Raw genomic sequence first — 19,884 nt, 5'->3', positions numbered from 1 at the left:
TGCGTGAGGTTTTCTTCAGGTGCTTCAGTTTCCTTGCAGAGTCTGAAAGACGTGCTGGTTAGGTGCATTGGCCAAGCTAAATTCTTCCTTCGTGTACCTGAACAGACGCTGGTGTGTGGCGACTAGGGAATTTTCATAGTAACTTCATTGCGATGTTAATGTAAACTGATTTGTGACACTAATAGATAAACTTTTAAAAACAACATTAACTAGTAACAGCCAGTAGTGTGGTTATCAATTATTGGTCATATGATCCACAAACAAGGATTGCTGAGCTCAGATCCAAAATTCATTGCATCACATTTTGCATGTAATTTTATCTTGCACCAGCCCTACAAAACAGGAGTCAAAGGGAATCAACTTGTAAATAAACTAAACACTGTGGGAGTCTTTGTAAGTTAAGGGGAGAACCTTGCACAGATGGGCAATGCAAGTGTTTCCACAGATAACCAGAGCCCTGAATGCTACTTCATTTGTAAACCCAAACTGCAGTCATTTGCACACAAAAGGTACCAAATAGTCTTTTATTATAAAATGAAAACTCGCAGTTATAATAGATCACATGCCTCTGAACATTTCAAAGGACTTCACATCATTACTTTTGCAGGGCAGTTACTTTATAAAAAACATTTTAAAAAGTATAAAAATAAAGTGAAGTGCTAGAACATTTAAAAACAGCAAATGTGGAACAATCATAAACTTTTCATTCTGTTGGATGACGTTTCCTTTCCTCACAAAGGATTGAGATTTGAGCTTAGACAGTAAACAATGACTCAGTTACTTGGTGAGAATTACTTAGCCAGTGATGAAGGCGTTGAAAAGTCAGTTGAAACTGACAGTAGTGGCAATTTCAGACCTGATCTTAACTCTGGGGAGGTGAACACAAATAGGTTTTGGGCAAGTTAAAATCTCACCCTATAGTCTCCATCACAATTGGGCTTACGCAGATTTTTTAAGTAATCAGTCAGTCATTACTTAAACATCCACTTCTACAAAACAATTTCAAATGTATGCAATTATTTTTCTAACTTAAATTTAGTGCACCATCCATGGTACTCAGTAATTTAGCCAGGACATTGGGATGTTGCAAATTATTAAGGAATGAGGGTCGGAACAAAAGAGGGAATGCATGAGAGAGAGGCCGCAATGCTGCAAGTTGTTAAGCAAGACAATGTTGGGCTCAATTATGATGTTTCCCTCACAATCTCTCAATCAGCTAGTCCTTCACGTTTTTAACTTGTAGATGTACAACTATTACTCACGGAATACATCACAGCACAAGACCCAAGAGATGCAAAAGGAGTTGGGTGAAAAGTTTACAAAAGACTCAGTATATTAAAGTTAAAACTGCACACATACAATGCAAGTGTGCACACAAAAAAACAAGAAAGACAGAACAGAATCCTTAAAGTAGTGCAGAAGATGGCCATTTTGCCTATCGGGTCTGCACCAACTCTTCGATAGAGCATCCCACCCAGGCCCTATCCCCCATAACCCAACATATTTAGCCCACCAATCCCCCAACCCACACATCCTGGGACACTAAGGGGCAATTAGCAGGGCTAATCCACCTAACCTGCACATCTTTGGACTGTGGGAGCACCCCGGAGGAAACCCACACAGACATGGGGAGAACGTGTAAACTCCACAGTCACCCGAGGCCAGATTTGAACCCAGGTCCCTGGATCTGTGAGACAGCAGTGCCATCCACTGTGCCATCTTCAGTTAAGTGCATTTCTGAAACCCAATGACAGTAACTAATACTTAACCCTCAACATTCCAATAGGCCAGATTGATGTCATGGCTTTATAAGTTGCAACTGTATAAGAATCTAGTTTCATATTGTTAGTTTCAAAAGGAAAACCGGAGGCCTAAATGTTTGCGTTGGGAAGGAGGAAAGGTTTTAGATGAAACTGTACCAGAAACATTATTGGAAGAGACTGGCGAGCTTTTCTCCTTTTTCAATACCCACTCCCATTTGAAGTACCCACAACCCCTGCTGTTCTCTGCATTCCTTTTCCCCACCGCACAGGAGTAAAAGGCTTTCCCTTGGTTCGGGCCCACTTTAGACACAGTAAGCCTCTTAGCTCTACGACCACAGCCACATAGCGGAGGAGTGATCTTTTCAGCATTCAGCTTCCGAGGTGCCTGGCGGGAAAGGGCCGTTGGAGGAATAAGTTTCAAAACTGAATTATCAGTTGAAGGCTGAGGGCAGTTGGAGGGCAGATCTTTGTCTGAATAAACGGTGAATGATTGCTTTTTAGAAGCGTGAGATTTGAAGGGACTAGAATGTGCGTCTTTTTTTTTAACTCCAATGCATAAGGAGTTATTTGATCTGGAGAATGGAACAGAATGTGAAGATGCAGTGGTTTCACTGAAAGACTTGGGCCGGACAACAGGAACTTTCATATTAGGTACTTTGAAGGTGGAATGACCCTCCGCTTGCTTGATAACTTCAGCGACATCATAGATTGTTGTTAGGGGGCTCCTGTATACAACTTTCTGATGCCTCCTAGCTTCTAACTGACCTGTCAATTTGTCATCTTTCCTATCCTTCTGCAGTGCTTCTGGAATAGAACACACTTCCATGTTCTCTTCTTCAAGCACACTTGACAATTTACAATTTTTCTCTTGTCCCTCACGGTCTCTGGACTGCATGTTACCTGATAGAGGTAGCATGGCAATGTCTTCCCAATCTCCCCAGGGAACCTCGGACTCTGAGCAGCTAACATCAAGATCAGAGATACAGGTAACAGACTCAACAGTGGTTGACACAAGCAACAAGTTGTTTGGACTATCACTGGGTTTAGTTCCCACACCTCCCACGGTAATCCGATTTTGAACATTGTTGATCGGATGTAGCCTAGGTTGCTGTGCTTTGCAGGGATCAGTGGAAGTAGAAGGTCCATTGATTAGGGTCCTGGGGGATATTAAACACTTGGAGTGAACACTTACATTATTGCAATTTCTGGAGCCTACAGACGTTGTAAGCTGGCTGTCAGGTTTAGAGCAAGATGTCAAGTCCAAATTTGTTTGCTTCACTGTGCCATTATGTTCACTGCTTGAGCTCAGTTGTCTAATTCCAGCATTTTTTATGCTGCCAGAAGCAGTTTCAGAAAACGAAAAAGTTTTGCTGCCATTATCCAGAGCCTCGTGATTTGCAAGGGTTGTTTTGCTGTCTCCAAGTGAGCTGGCAGCCGGTGGTCTTACAATTGGATTCCTTGTGGGTGCAACCTATTGAAAACACCACAAGATACGGTGTTTGATTCTAGAATATTTAAAGTATCAAGTATCACAATGCGAGGTAACCGTAAGTGTCAAGTGTTTATCTGGTGTAACCAGTCCGAAAGGGATGGAGGTGTTGAACTCACCAATAGCCACTCACCCTATCCAACGATTTGGTGATTTTCATGGGACAGCCATCACAGATCATCTGCCAGGCAAGACGAGCAGTGTTTCGGGCATCATCCAGGCCTATTTTCAACATGAAGAGGAATGAGAATTCACAAGTGTAGTGAATAATCAGAACACTATGTTCTGCTTGCTGTTAAAAATTAGACTAACGTTGTTCTGAAGCTAAAACAGCAAGTTTTTAAATGTAGGGGTTTAACAGACATTTACACATATTGCTTTTATTCATTAATGAATTTTAAAAGTTAAACTTAACTACATGCAAATAAATCTCCAGTATGTAGAGAACATAAGAACATAAGAAATAGGAGCAGGAGTAGGCCATCTAGCAAACACACCATTTCAATTGGCATGGGTAAATTTCATTGCTTGGGGTCAGGTCCTGCTGTACCACAAACTTGAATTCAAGATTTTGGTTACACAAAGTGGATTAAAGCATCACAAGTTGCTGGAATCCAAGTGTCAGGAGAGGCCTTCACTGTAATAGCTTAAATGATGCAAGGAGGGCGACAGAACAGAGTCCAGAGAGGACTAGAAACAGAAATCCTTGTGATCATGAAGTTATGATGGCTGCCAATAATCTAGAAGGTAAACTATTAAGAGACGCAAAACAAAAGAAATTAGGTCACCGGAAGGAACCTGGAGTTTACTCTGAAGTACCAGATAGGATACAGTTAGCCGTGCTGCACAGATGGATTTGGACAAAACAGGTCCTTACAAATGGAACTTAAGCCAAGTTGCATATGGTTTTCAAAAGCAACTGGGAAATACATATGTTAGAACAGACTCCCTCGCAGTGAGTAAAGTAATCCTGAAAGTCTTTTTAGCTCTTTTGGCCAAATACCTGTGGGAGTATAGATCAATCAACATAAAAGCCATGCTTCCAAAAAGTGATAAATTTCAGACAGAAGCAATTCTGAAACTGGCCAAAGAAACAAGCAATGCAGAAGGGAAACTATGGAAACTAACCAAGTATGTTTATGGCCTGAATAATGTCTCAAGGTCTGGAATTAGGATGTGTGGAAGTGTGGGATCCTTTGAATGGTTTGCTTCAGTTAATGCAAAGACTTTATCTTAAGAAATTTCTGCCTACGTAACTAAATACAAAACTTCCAGAGTTAGCTTGACCAAATTTTAAACACTGCAGGCATGCTGGGATTAGCTTGAAAATTGACTGTATTCTTTGAAATTACGATGCCAGCATAAGCATCTCATAAGCCAAAACAAAGCTTCCATAGCCTCAGCTGCATATTGTTTATGAAAGTCAGAGATGAAGCTTGTACCAAACAATTTCAATACGAGATAACGGAAAAGTTATAATTCTGTATACAGCTATTTCTGACATCTTTATAGAAACATAGAAGATAGGAGCAGGAGGAGGCCATTTGGCCCTTCGAGCCTGCTCTACCATTCATCACGATCATGGCTGATCGACCAACTCAATAGCCTAATCCTGCTTTTTCCCCATAACCTTTGATCCCATTCACCCCGTGCTATATCCAGCACTTGAATACATTCAATGTTTTACCATCAACTACTCTCTGACACAATGAATTCCACAGGCTCACTATTCTTTGGGTGAAGAAATGTCTCCTCACCTCCATCTTAAATGGTCTATCCCGAATCCTCAAACTACAACCCCTGGTTCTGGACTCCCCCACCATCATGAATATCTTCCCTGCATCTATCCTGAATAGTCCTATTAGAATTTTATAAGTGTCTATGACATCCTCCCTCATTTGTCTGAACTCCAGTGAAAACACTCCTAACCTAGTCAATCTCTTCTCGTATATCAGTCCTGTCATCCCCGGAATCAGCCTGGTAAACCTTCACTGCACTTCCTCGAGAGCAAGGACATCCTTCCTCAGAAAAGGAGGCCAAAATTGCATTCAATACTCTAGGTGTGGCCTCAACAAGACCCTGTATAATTGCAACAACACATCTCTGCTGCTGTATTCGAAATCTCTCACAATGAAGGCCAACATGCCATTTGCGTTCTTTACCCCATCTGCTGCACCAGCAAGCTTACTTTCAATGATTGGTGCACAAGGTCATCCAGGTCCTGCTGCACACTCCCCTCTCCCAATTTACAGCTACTCAGGTAGTAATCTGCTTTCATGTTTTTGATTCCAAAGTGAATAACCTCACATTATAACTAATGTTGATGATTTATGGAGTGGTACTATAGAATTTGAGAAGTGTATTATTAATAAGGTTAAAGTGGAATTAAAGGTTGGAAGTCAAGCTTCAGAGGCTTTTAAATTCATTTGGTTCAGCCATTAAACAGAATAGGTCTGCAGTAACTCTGAACCAGCAATGTTATTGAGACAATGTTACTCCTACCTGATTAATTGTGCTAGGTCACCACAGAAGGATGCATCCCATTCAAAGGAAAAACAACAGTTGTGAAACTTTATTGGTCAGATGAATTGGTTATGCAAGACTGAATGCTAGTTTTGATGCATTGGACCACGTACTACAATGGCACACCTTCAAGTCAAGGATATTTTAAGGGCAAATAGAACATTTACAAAATTAAAAATGTTTAAATGCTAACTTAAGTTTCCATCCTTGGTTGACTCAAAGAAAAGAAAATTAATTATTTTTACTGATGCCTTTCATGTCAATCTTCCTTATGGCTATTCAAGGGCACCAGGTTCAATAATATTTTTGGCAAGTGAGAATGGGAAATGTTGCCCTTTAGACAGGGAAGCCAAGAAATAAAAAAAGTTGTTAGAAGTATTTTAGCTGCAGAAACACCAGCTATTGCAGAAGCAGTGGTTATGGGATTCTATTTATTAAATATTTTAGGGGAAATTCCATAGAAGGATGCACTCAAAATAGTTTTCTCATTAAATGTTACATGGATAATTGTTCCTTGTGGGATAATGTTGACGAGACAAAAACTGTAAGTTAAAAATGAATAGACCTTCCTGGCATGAAACAAAGAAAAGCAACAAAGAAAAGGAATGGCATGGATGCTGCAGTGGTTAGCACTGCTGCCTCACAGCACCAGAGATCCAGGTTCAATTCCAGCCTTGGGTGACTGTCTGTGACAGGTTTGCACGTTCTTCCAGTGTCTGCGTGGCTTTCCTCCAGTTTCCTCCCACACTCCAAAGATGTGCAGTTTAGATAGGTCAACCATGCTAAATTGTTCCTTAGGGGATTATCTGGGTCGATGCATGGGTTACAGGGATAGAGGTTGGGTGGCAAGCTCCATGGGCCGAATGGCCTCCTTCTTCACTGTAGGGATTCTATGATTCTGTGAACTCTCCAATATCAAATGGATGGATGAAATTCATCAATTATCAGAATGCTTGTATCAAGAAGAGTGCTTGAACCAAGTTATTGAATGTCTTAGAAGATGGATGTTTACAGGATGTGGAAAATCATTTTTTCTTTTTTTGATTTCTTTGAAATACTTTTGAAAGTGTTAGTTAGTTTAATTTAAAGAAAAGGGGTTCTATTAATTGCATAAACTAAAGGGCAAGGATAAAAAGTAAGAGGACATTCATTATCTCAACACATACAAGGAGAAACCTATTGATACTGGGATAATGAGTGGGGGGAGGAGCTATGCACACATAGGGCGGGATTATCTGGCCGCGCGTGACCCTAAAACGGAAAATCCCGCCAGAGCTTAACAGACCTTTCCGTGGTTCTCCCCTCGATCACTCTGATTCTTGTGACAGGCGGAACAGGAAAATTTACTCCATAATGTTTCACTTTACTAATATATCTAAACTAAGCAAAGATTAACTTCTAGTCTCCTTCAAATGGCTGTCAGATGTTTCAGAAAGGGTAGTAGAGATCTGGAACATTCTACCTCAAAAAGCTAAGGCTAGAAATAAATTTAAAATGTCAAAACGGAGTTTAATAGTTTTTGTCAGGGAAAGGTATTGAGAGTTAATATAACCATATTAAATACAGATTAACTATGACATAATTAAATGGCAGAGCAGGCCCCAGATGGTGAATAGCCTGATCCTGTTCCGAGTCCATAAGGCCAAACACAGTTACTGAGACATGTAACAGTGCATTTCGTACCAGAATGTTCCCGTCCTGAAAACATTATGCCCAGATCCTGCAGAGCTCCATTCAGACCTTTTGGTTTTCGATTATAGAACATCTGCCACACAAACACAAGTCAACTCAGATCATTTACCACAGAAAAATAACAGACATGTTGATTGGCTATAGATGGAATAACGAGTTCCATCTAATTAAGGAACTAGATAAATGGATCATTTGGTGAGCAGTAGTATTCTCTCTTGTTTCTTTTTCTATGAACAGTATGTTTTGTCTGTACAGCGCACAAAAAACAATGCTTTTCACTGTACACTAATATATGTGACAATAATAAATCAAATCAGTATTTTGGATTAAAACGCCCAAAGTAATAGCAGACATAGATTGTTTTTCCATCAGCACCTACTCACAAATGGTTTAGTCAGACTCCTTGACGGTGCTCTGAATTTTTATTTTGCGACAGCCAATTTTGTCTAATTTAGTTTAACCCCATATAATTTCATTTTCCATGTCTTTTTAAAAGTAGGAACGTGAGGAGAGGGTTAAAATTATGAGCCACAGGAAGTTCATATTTGTGGATAGATATTGGCAAAGTAGCCACTAAACACTCTTCCATCTTCCATATACAGTGGGTCTATGTTAGTCGTGACTGCAGCATTTTACATTAAAGGAAGCACTATCTCAAATGGTAGGGATGTTCAAGGCTCTGGACAATGCTATGGGAGAAATCACAAAATTTCATGGCACAGATAAAGGGCCACCAGGCCCCACTGTGGTTTAAACATTCCCTGCCTCCACCAGAAACACACAGTGGCAGCAGTGTGTACCATTCACAAGATGCACTGCAACAACACACCAAGGCACCTTCAACAGCACCCTCCATCCCACGAATTCTAAAGGGTAACGAGGAACACCACTACCTGCAAGTTCCTGCCTGAGCCACACAACATTCTGACTTAGAACCGTTCCTTCACTGGGTCAAAATCCTGGAATTCCTTAACAGCGCTGTGGATGTTGCTACGCTACATGGAGTGCAGCCTTCAAGAAGACAGCTCATCACCACCTTCCCCAGGGCAATTAGAGATGGGCAATAAATGCTCGCGTAGCCAGCAATACCCATATCATGTGAATGATTAAAGAAAAAATTGTGGCTGCGCCACTTGGACTGATTCCCCATCCCAACTCGACTCTTAATCTTATTGTTCAGTGAAGTTCAACACAAGCCTCAAGATTTACACTGGTTAGAACACTGCCTGAATAACATTAGGATGTAGCAACTGCCTCTATTTTGTTTGTTGATGTTGTAGGAAGTGTCAAGTAGAGAACTGAGGTGCGTTTATACTTGGAGCAGAAAGCATCGATCACCCCTAATGATGGACTGAGCAATGAGGCTGTGGTACTAGTCTATTTTCTTTGCCTTCTCCATGCTGGTGGACTCAAATGTTATTCTAATTGTTATGTACGTCTCTATGGATGAAGGGTGCATAGAAAATCATGAGATAGGCTTGATACCTTCTGTACCTTCTCCAAAGCATCCACATCCTTCTGGTAGTATGGTGACCAGAATTGTACACAATCCAGAACACCTAACCCATTATGTATGCATACATCACACCAGTACTTTTTTGTTTCATTTCAAATCAGGGCGACTAGCAGCTTTCCTTCCCCTTTGTGTATTTTTTCATACTTTCAGTTTGCTCTGTTGTCCTTTCCTGAGTCATTTACATAGAAACATAGAAGATAGGAGCAGGAGGGGGCCATTCGGCTGATCATCCAGCTCGATAGCCTAATCATGCTTTCTCCCCATAACCTTTGATCCCATTCACCCCAAGTGCAATATCTGGCAGCCTCTTGAATACATTCAATGTTTTGGCATCAACTACTTCCTGTGGCAATGAATTCCACAGACTCACCACTTTGGGTGAAGAAATGTCTCCTCATCTCCGTCCTAAATGCTCTAAATTGCACTATGTGCACAATCTTATGCCTGTTTAATGTTCATTTCTTTAACCAGTAAATTTTTAGATCAGTTTCTTTAACAGTTTTTAATTATGTAATTTGCTGACTATTCAACCCAGTTACATCCTCTTGGTGGTTTTAGTATTTGTTGAATCTCTTCTAATTTTCCACCCAACCTATTTTTAAAAAAAGGCCCAGATTATCTTTCAGCCCTGATGAAAGGTTGCTATTGACTATGAGCTGCCTGTCCTCGCCTATAGATGCTAACTGACCTATGTATTTTCAGCATTTCTTGTTGGCAGCCACCAACGGCGAGTTGGACCATCTCCAGCCCCTTGTGTGCGTACCTTGTAGGTTGCTCGCAGGTCAATCCAACTGTTCAGAACAGCTGGCTTTCTGAGATCTTTCCTTTTACATTCATAGTGCAGGCACACTCCCAGATCCCAGTCTACAGAAATCAAAGAGCGTGTGATTAAATAGACCTTTGTACAATTCCAGTCATGATGTGGGTATGCCGGCGTTGGACTGGCGTAAACACAGTAAAAAGTCTGACAACACCAGGTTTTAGTCCAACCTATTTATTTGATAATATTCTCACTAGCTTTCGAGGGGACAGCCTCTTCGTCAGGTGAATTCCCATTCACCTGACGAAGAGGCTGTCCCCTCGAAAGCTAGTGAGAATATTATCAAATAAATAGGTTGGACTAAAACCTGGTGTTGTCAGACTTTTTACTGCAATTCCAGTCCTCACAGAGGAATTCGTACATAAATCCTGAAGGCGAAAGTCACAGATTTTATATGATGAGAGACCAGAGCATTACAGCGAAAATTCAGCATTTAAAAAGGTCACAACCATAGAAATACCATTAGGATAAAGATTACATGCAATGTGAAATTTTTTTTTAATTCATTCCTGGGACATGGGCATTGCTGGTTGGCCAGCATTTATTGCCCATCCCTAGTTACCCAAGGGCAGCTGAGAGTCAACCACATTGCTGTGGCTCTGGAATCACATGTAGGCCAGACCAGGTAAGGACGGCAGATTTCCTTCCCTAAAGGACATTAGTGAACCAGATGGGTTTTTCCGATGATTGACAATGATTTCATGGTCATCAGTAGATTCTTAATTCCAGATTTCTTTCTTTGAAGTGATACATGCTTTTTAAAATTGAGCATAAATATATTGACTATTGAATATAGAGAAAGATCAAATCAATGAAAGATAAAGCATAATTGCTTTGAAAACAAAATGAATGGCAACTAAAGTATTTTTGGCTTTTTTTATAACTTAGTGGGCTACAGTTCTAGCATAGCTCTTCACTAGTCATAGAATGTTAGAGGTCTACAGTCCAGAGAAAGGTCCTTCAGCCCATCGAGTAAACAGCTTGAGTTTATCAGTAACTGTCGACCATACCTGACCATGTTACAAAAGCGCAGGGTCTTGACTCAAGGCCACACATCTGAGACACGGCCTTAATGAAAACAATGCTCTTCTCTTGCTGTAGCTTCTGAATCCAACGGGAAAACTGTGATAAGCATATTGCAAGAGGAATTCCAGCTTCAACTTGCCACTGGGAATGTTAAAAGACAGTGAATCTGCAAATTTCTAAGACTTTCGATAGCTTCCCAATTCTGCAACTGTACATCAGAGAAACACCTGGGGAACTTGCAAACCGCACTGAAAAATGCTTACCTATATGTAAAAAATAGGGATTTGAAGCTGTGTTATCTTCTAGCAGCCTAGGAGGGGACATAGGAACAGAAGGAGGCCTTTCAGCCCTCGAGCCTGCTCTGACATTAAATTAGATCATGGCCCACCTGTACCTCTACTGCATTCACCCAGCTTCATTCCCTTTCTCCTACACTTAATTTCTCATTGCTCCCTGCACATCACGCATTGATACAGTGTCAGGATCTGATTGATCTGAGAGGTCTACAGAAATAATTTAGAATTGCTACAGTGCAGAAGGAGGTCATTTGGTCCATTGAGCCTGCACAGACAACAGTTCCACCCAGGCCCTACATATCCCCGTAACCCCATGTATTTACCCTGCTAATTCCCTTGACACTAAGGAGCAACTTACCATATCTAACCTGCACATCTTTGGAGTGTGAGGGGAAACCGGAGTACACAAAGGAAACCCACACAGACACAGGGAGAATATGCAAACTCCCCCCAGACAGTCACCCAAGGCTGGAATTGAACCCAGATCCTTGGTGCTGTGAGGCAGCAGTGCTAACCACTGTATCACTGTGCGGCCCATTGACTCACAGAAATGGTGAACTGCCCTGTTAAGTTCTAAATTTTAATAAACACTCTCTTCTAACTAAGCTCTTTGTTGGGCCATCAAGGTTTATGGCTCTTTCAGTCGCAGTGGTGAGCTTTACTAAGACACTCTGCAATTTCAGAGAATTATAGGAAATGGATACGGGTCCAAGGGTCCACCCCAGTATTTCAGCAAGTGAGATGCTCTCTTCCTCACAGCAAACTTAACCCCGTGTTGTACTCTGTACCTGCTTAATGCCAGTGAATTCTGTACAAAACGCAGACAGGATTGGATGTTCCTGAGGCTGAACATACATGTGAAATTCAACCTCAATCTCTCCATTGGAAGTGTTGAGCAGTACGGCAGGGAATTCAACTATATTGGAGCAAATAAAGAACAAAAAAAACTTCAAAGTCATCAAAATGGCATCAATGTTAGAAATGCAGATCTCTTTAAGATTAAACTAGGACCTGTTTCACCGTGAGTTGGGGCAGGCAATGTTCACTGAGCTTGCATTGGGGCGGCATGGTGGCAAGTGGTTAGCACTGTTACCTCACAGAGCCAGGGACCTGGGTTCGATTCCCAACTTGGGTCACTGCCTGTGCAGAGTTTGCACGTTCTCCCTGTGTCTGCGTGGGTTTCCTCCGGGTGCACCAGTTTCCTCCCACAGACGTGATGGTTAGGTGCATTGACCAGAACAGGTGTTGGAGTGTGGCAACACATGATTTTCACAGTAACTTCATTGCAGTGTTAACGTAAGCCTGACTAATAAATAAACTTTACTTTTAAGCGGCAGAGGTCTCACTCTGTAAGGGGGAGCCTTCTGGACAGGGAGCAAGTCCAGAAGGGTAGAGCAGAAACCTGTGCTTTGCACTGAACTATTGTATCACAATAAAATAGTTGTGAATCACTAGGGCGTCTCCTGCTGTCTCATTCAATAAATGAGACATTCATCTCTTCAACAAATGACACCGAATCCCAGAAATTATAGAGTTCTTACAGTGCAGAAAGAGGCCATTTGGCCCACCAAGCCTGCACCAAACGCAATCCCACCCAGGCCCTGTCTCACAATGTAAGCCTATTTGTGACCCTGACAGATAAATTTTAAACATATTTACCCTGCTAGTCCCTCTGACACGAGGGGTCAATTTAGCACGCTCAATCAACCTAACCCGCACATCTCTGGACTGTGGGAGGAAATTGAAGCACGTGCAAACTCCACACAGACTGTGATCCAAGGCCAAAATTGAACTTGGGTCCCTGGTGGTGTGAGAGAGCGGTGCTAACCACTGTGGCACCATGCTTCCTACCTGCTTCATGGGTTCCTGGAGCACCCGGGGGAAATCCACACAGACATGGGGAGAACATGCAAACTCCACACAGACATTGACCTGAGGCCGGAATTGAGCCTGGGTCCCTGGTGCTGTGAGGTAGCAGTGCCAACCAGGGTGCTTCCATATTTTCAAGCAGGCTTGATCCAATTCAGATATTAAAGCAAATTTCACTTATGTAGCACCTTTAATGTAGCAAAGCGTACTCAAGGACTTCATGAACAGCGTTGTTAATCAAAACTTGACACCGAGACAAAGGGGACAATAGGGTGGCTGATCAAAAATTGGTCAAACTAGAAATGAACTTAAAGGGAGGAGAAAAAGCTAGGAAGTTGTAGAGGCTTAGAGGGAGCATTCCAGAGCTTAGGGCCCACGCAGCTGAAGGCACAGCCACCTATGGTGGGCTGATTAAACCAGAGCTGTGCAACAGAGATCAATAACATGAGGAGAGCACATGGCTCACTGACACTGAGCTCCTCTTTCACCAGCCGTTCATACCAGCAGGATTCCCGGTCCCAACGGCAGCAAACCCCTGCCTGTGGCTTTCCTGGCAGCATGGGGTGGCTTCAATAGGAAATCTCACTGACAACAGGGGGACCAGAGAATCCCACCGCCAGTGAATGACACACTGTCTCCCGTCACCAAGAAACACGTGGCTGGGAGGACAGAGTATCCTGTCCACTGAATCAGAAAACCTTTCAAATTTCTTATTCTGTTTACAGGTTACAACTTTGCAAAACATAATAACTCACGTCGAGGTTACAAACAAGTTAAAAATTCCTCTTCTTAATGTACATAATGAAGTAACAGTATTTTAAAACCATCTATACTCACTTATTTCCGGGCCATAACGAGGCTTCCCATCTTTCCAACAGGTGGATTCAAAATCAATGATAATTAAATATGAAAAAAACTGATCTGCAAAGTACAAAGAGTACAGATTTCACATGAGCTTTCAGATCACTGGCTGGTGTCTGTCACACTGTTTTGATGCTCAGTTTGTAAGACGGAATGATGATTAACCTACACTGTCCCTTTAAATACTTTGCTCAGTGGCAAAGCGTTCAAAGTAATCACATCCTAAACAAACTTTAAAGTAAAAAGTGTATTTATTAGCATCACAAGTAGGCTTACATTAACATGGCAATGAAGTTACTGTGAAAATCCCGTAGTTACCACATTCCAGCACCTGTTCGGGTACACTGAGGGAGAATTTAGCATGGCCAATGCACTCAAGCCAATATATCTTTCGGACTGTGGGAGGAAACCGCAGCACCCGAAGGAACCTCATGCAGACACAGGGAGAATGTGCAAATTCCACAAAGACAATGACCCAAGCTGGAATTGAACCTGGTCCCTGGCGCTATGAGGCCGCAATGCTAACCACTGTGCCACCGTGCCACCCCAGAAACGCTCTACTAATGAACCTGTTTACATAAATTTCTGGGGCAAGGTAATTCACAGAATCATAGAAATAGAAACCCTACAGTGCAGAAAGAAGCCATTTGGCCCATCAAGTCTGCAACAACCATAATCCCACCCAGGTCTACCCCCACATCCCTACATATTTACCCACTAATCCCTTTAACCTACACATCAAAGAATCAAAGAACAACCCAGCACGGGAAACAGGCCCTTCGGCCCAACGAGCCCGCGCCGCCGCATCACCCTACACCTATTCTACCCTGCATGTCTACGAATGGGACCCTACTCAGTCAGATTCAGGGAAGAAATAGTGTCAATTTGGTGGAAACCAATTAGCCTAAGAGCACATCTTTGGGGTGTGGGAGGAAACCGGAGCGCCCGGAGGAAACCCACGCAACCACAGGGAGAATGCGCAAACTCCCACAGACACAGGCCCAAATCCATGTATCTGCACAGCTAGCAGTGCTAGTCACTGAGCTGTTGTGGAGCCCGTCTATCGGTCCAGGATCAAGCACACACACCGACATGAAGTACTAGGCCACTCCTGGACTTCCAAGAGCAGCCCACGCACAACCCGCCGTGTGCATGCCCCTCGCTTGACACGAGGTGGACCTCCACCTGTGGAATAAAGACAAAACATATTAGTTATACAGCCTGCCCTTCCGGTGTCTCCCGAGGTTTACCCTATTTAATAGCCCCTACCATATCCCTCCATTCCCGTTTCACTCATATGCCTATCTAACTGCATCTTAAACGAGTCCAACGTGCCTGCCTCCACCACCCTACTCGGTAGCGCATTCCAGACCCCCACAACTCTCTGTGTAAAGAACCTTCCTCTTACCTCCAAATTATACCTCCCCCCCCTCACCCTTAATTGATGACCTCTTGTGTTCGTACCCAGTCTAGGGAGCAGTCTCTCACTATTAACTCTATCTATTCCCTTCAGTATCTTATATACCTCTATCATGTCCCCTCTCAATCTCCTTCTTTCCAAGGAGAATAGCCCCAGTCTCTTCAGTCTCTCCTCGTAACCCATTTTTTTTCTAGAAGGAATTAAGAAAGCCAATGGTATGTCACATGTCAGGACATTAAGGAGCAATTTTTTAACATGGCTAATCTGCACATCTTTGGACTATGGGAGGAAACCAGAGTATCTGGAGGAAACCCACGCAGACATGGGGAGAACGTGCAAAGTCCCCACAGACAGTGACCCAAGCCGGGAATCGAACCCATGTCCCTGGAGCTGTGAAGCAGCAGTGCTAACCACTGTATTACCGTGCCGCCCCTAATTAATCCAAAGAACATGCAGGAAGAAAACTTTCTGCCAATAATTTCTTTTTAATGACTTGTTTTGGCTGTAAGAAATCTGATGCCATACTCCTTTGTTAAAATAAAATGAACAGACCCACTGTAAATTTGCCCATTTTAAATTCCCATGCCGCATTTATATGAGAATCATAGAATTCCAACAGTGCAGAAGGAGGCCATTCAGCCCATCGATCCTGCACTGGAAACAATCCCACCCAGGTCCCATATCCGTAACCCAGCATATTTACCTTGACACAATCAGCCTAACCTGCATATCTTTGGCCTGCAGGAAGAAACAAGAGGAAACCCATAGAGAGAATGTGCAATCTCCACACAGACTGGAGGCTGGAATTGAACTCGGGTCTCTGCTGCTGTGAGGTAGGAGTGCTAACCACTGTGCAGCCCAATAGGAAACACTCATGTAAACTCACCACACTGCACTAAGTTTGGGTGCTGAAACACCATCATGAGAATTGGAGACCTTCGGAATGACAAATTTAGACAGAAGCTTTCCATCATAAATGTGGAGATAGGAATTTATAAATGGAAATATAAAAATACACAAAAGTACATAACTTTAAATTAGCATAACAAAAACAGAAGAATGCTGGAAAATCTCAGCAGTCTGACAGAGTCTGTGGAGAGAGGATAGAGCCAACGTTTCAACTCTGGATGACCCTTCGTCAGAGCTCTGACTTGAAACATTGGCCCTATTCTCTCTCCACAGATGCTGTCAGGCTCACTGAGATTTTCCAGCATTTTTCTGTTTTTGTTTCAGATTCCAGCATCCGTATTCTGTATTTACTTTAAGTTAGCAACTGAATTACATCTGCACATTATCATGCAATGCCTTTAAACCCGTCTTCAGCTAGATCTTCACTCAAAATAAACAACATGTGGCACTTACTTGATTTAGGTTTTTTGTTGACCTCAAGAGATGGCAACGAGTGTTTTCTAATCAAGCCAAGTTGCCTGGACAAAAATACAGAAAAGGTTACTCGGACACGTCAACTATGCAAAAACAGCAGCTGGTTAACTTCAGTCATCAATCTCATTAAGAATACAATCCAAATTCCTAAACTATGCCACCGTTTTAAAAGCATAAAGGGTTTTGTAAAATAAACCATCAAGCCTTGTGTTCAGGGCGTATCCATCATTTGGCAGACACAGAAACTTGTGTAGGATTCCTGCCATTCAAGAAACAGGAAATATCAAATGCTAATCTTTTTTGAGATGAGAATCGTAGAATCGTACAGTGCAGAAGAGGCCCTTCAGTCCATTGAGTCCACACCAACACATTAGAAACACCCGAACTCCCATCTAATCCCACCTGCCAGCACTTGGCCCATAGCCCTGAAAGTTTTGACATGCCAAGTGCTCATCCAGATACTTTTTAAAGGATGTGAGGCAACCTGCCTCTACCACCCTTTCAGACAGCGCATTCCAGACCATGATCACCCTCTGGGTACACAAGTTTTTTTCACATCCACACTAAACCTCCTAACCCTCACCTTGAACCTACTGACCCTTCAACTAGGGGAACAGCTGCTCCTTATCCACTCTGTCCATGTCCCTTATAATGCTGTACACTTCAATCTGGTCACTCCTCAGTCTTCTCTGCTCTAATGAAAACAACCCAAACCCTACCCAACCTCTTTTCATAATTTGAATGTTCCATCCCAGGCAGCATCCTGGTGAATCTCCTCTGCACTACACTGCTAAACTACTGGCCAAACATATTTACAAAAGCAAATATGTTAGACAGTCAGTCCTCATCTAATAAACATTTCTCACTATATTAATCAAAAGTAGGAATCCTCACCTTGCTAAATTCAAATATAAAAGCTGAAATGCCAACGGTCTGAATGCAGCTCATTCAGCATAAAGCAGAAACCAAAAGGAGAGAATCAAATGAAATTAAGCTATTTTATATACACTTTATGAAAGATGTGAAGAAGGTTCACGAGGATGGTGAGACAAGGAACTTCAGTTGTGAAGATAGATTGGAAAAATTGGGACTGTTTTCTTTGGAGAAAAAAAACAAAGCTGAGAGGAGATGCGCTGAAGGTATATGAAATCATGAGAGGTCTGCAGATAGCAGATAGGGAGAAACTATTCTGCCTCATGAGAAGATCAGGAACAGGACGACACAGATTGATGGTAATTTGCAAAAAAGGCAAAAAAGATACGAGAAAAAACAAATCACACAGCAAGTGATTAAGGTCCAAAAGCACTGCCTGGGGGTGTGGGGGAGGCAGGTTAAATTGGGGCATTCGAACCAGAATTAGACTGTTATTTGAAAAGGGATAATGTGCAGACTTAAGTCTAGGATGCTGGAGAATGGCACGAAGTAAATTACTCATTTGGAAAGCCAGTGCAGACACGATGGGCTGAATGGCCTCTTCCTGCACTTTAATAATAAGTTTAAAAACACTTTAAAAAGTTGTGAGATTCTGTAACATTGCATTATGCAGAAAGATTTTTGTACTAAATTATGTCAACATCTTGACACGATGTTCCTTGCTTTTACTTAAATATCCTTGATATTTGCAATGAGGAGCCATAGCCTCCTTCCAGGAAAAACAGTGATATACTTGAACTTCTTTCAATTTAGTAAACTGTATTCATGGCTCACAATCCAATTTGCTCTCTGCTGGGGGTGGGGGTCAAACACAGATTAGGTGACTGTTTAGCAGAACACCTTCTTTCAGCCTGTAAGCCTGGTCATAAGATTCCAGTCATCCATCACTTAACTCTCCACCTAGTACCAACTCTGACCATGATTTCCAGCAGCACTGTTCCAACAAAGTTTAAGGAACAGTCAGTACCTCACCTTTCAACTTGTCACTTTGCAGCCTGTGGTACTGGCAAATGGCTTCAAAAATTTCAGACTACAGCCTCAGCCGTCATTACCTTCACTGTTTCTTTACAGGTTTCTCTCTTCATTCTTTTGCTTTGAAGCAGCAGTTACTCATCATCCTACCATTCACACCGCCTTTCGAGACCCTTTGTTTCGTGATTGATCCCTTTGACCTTGCAGCACAGACATTTTTCTATCAGTTAATCTCTGCTGCCCTCCATTCTTCGCACCCTCCCTCAAAACCAAAAGTCTCACTTTTGGCAGTTCTGATGATTATGATAGAATGCCTACAATGCAGGAGGCGGCCACTCAGCCCATCAATCTACACTGACCATAATCCATGGCGGCACAGTGGTTAGCATTGCTGCCTCACAATGCCAGGGACCCGGGTTCAATTCTCAGCTTGGGTCACTGTCTGTGTGGAGGCTGCACATTCCCCTTGTGTCTGCGTGGGTTTCATCTGGATTCTCTGGTTTCCTCCCACAGTCCGAAAGACATGTTGGCTCGGTGGACTGGCCATGCTAAATTTATCATAGAAATAAAAACTTTATAGTACAGAAAGAGGCCATTCAGCCCATCTAGTACGCACCCACCACAATCCCACCCAGGCCCTATCCCCATAACCCCACCTATTTACCCTGCTAGTTCCCCTGACAATAAGGGGCAATTTAGCACAGCCAATCCACCTAACCTGCACATCTTTGGGCTGTGGGGGGGGGGAAACCCACGCAGACACGGGGAGGATGTGCAAACTCCACACAGACAGTGACCCAAGCCGGGAATTGAACCCGTGTCCCTGGCGCTGTGAGATAGCAGTGCTAACCACGGGTTACCTTCGTTGCAGTCAGAGGTAGAACAGTCCCAGCCTCTCAGTGTTTTTATACCTACTTAGCCAGTTGTTTGGTTGTCATTATTCAGCTAATCCAGCGGAGGAGGGGAAATAAGAACTATTAACAAGTGCTAGGAACCTATTATTGGAGCAAGTAACCAAAAATTCACATTTAGAATTTAAAAAAATTCAGAAATTACACTCATGAAGGGCAGTTTTTTTTCAAAACTGCCGCCACTGCAGGCACGTCACGACCACATCGATATTATCGGGGCATCGCTAGTCACGTCTGAGGGGGCGAGGCCGGCGCCAGGGGACGGAACTGGCGTCAGGAGGCGGGCTAGCTCCAGGGGGCGGGGCTAGCGCCAGGGGGCGGAGTTCAGGGAAGGCCGGGGATTCGTTAAGGGCGGGGTATGATAGTGGAACGTTAGCCCGTCAGACGGGGCGGAGCTGGGTCTGGGTCTG

General features: G+C 42.8%; 1 protein-coding gene across 1 annotated transcript; it reads right to left on the bottom strand.

The window, feature by feature from the left end:
• Window positions 1-1,444: 1,444 nt before the first annotated feature.
• eri2 (ERI1 exoribonuclease family member 2) lies at window positions 1,445-19,570 on the bottom strand. The gene is made up of 9 exons (XM_080206904.1): window positions 19,479-19,570; window positions 16,638-16,702; window positions 13,832-13,915; window positions 11,914-12,041; window positions 10,814-10,970; window positions 9,747-9,847; window positions 7,459-7,540; window positions 3,386-3,474; window positions 1,445-3,234 (listed from the first exon to the last, which is right to left on the bottom strand). Exons 1-9 carry the CDS (start codon window positions 19,499-19,501, stop codon window positions 1,852-1,854), a joined length of 2,112 nt encoding a protein of 703 aa, XP_080063030.1. The 5' UTR covers window positions 19,502-19,570; the 3' UTR covers window positions 1,445-1,851.
• Window positions 19,571-19,884: the final 314 nt, after the last annotated feature.

Source organism: Carcharhinus amblyrhynchos, chromosome 18, assembly GCF_965287045.1.
Source record: "Carcharhinus amblyrhynchos chromosome 18, sCarAmb.v2.hapA, whole genome shotgun sequence".
Taxonomy (NCBI): domain Eukaryota; kingdom Metazoa; phylum Chordata; class Chondrichthyes; order Carcharhiniformes; family Carcharhinidae; genus Carcharhinus; species Carcharhinus amblyrhynchos.
Note: the sequence above shows the minus strand (reverse complement) of the source record. Positions and strands in the feature narration are given on the sequence as shown.

Excerpts from the sequence above, each read along its gene's own strand:
- eri2 (XM_080206904.1), bottom strand. The coding sequence starts at position 19,501 with ATGACAACCAAACAACTGGCTAA. Across the intron at positions 16,703-19,478 it reads ACAACCAAACAACTGGCTAA|GCAACTTGGCTTGATTAGAA; the intron begins GTAGGTATAAAA and ends ATTTTTGTCCAG. Across the intron at positions 7,541-9,746 it reads ACCTGCGAGCAACCTACAAG|ATGTTCTATAATCGAAAACC; the intron begins GTACGCACACAA and ends TTTGTGTGGCAG.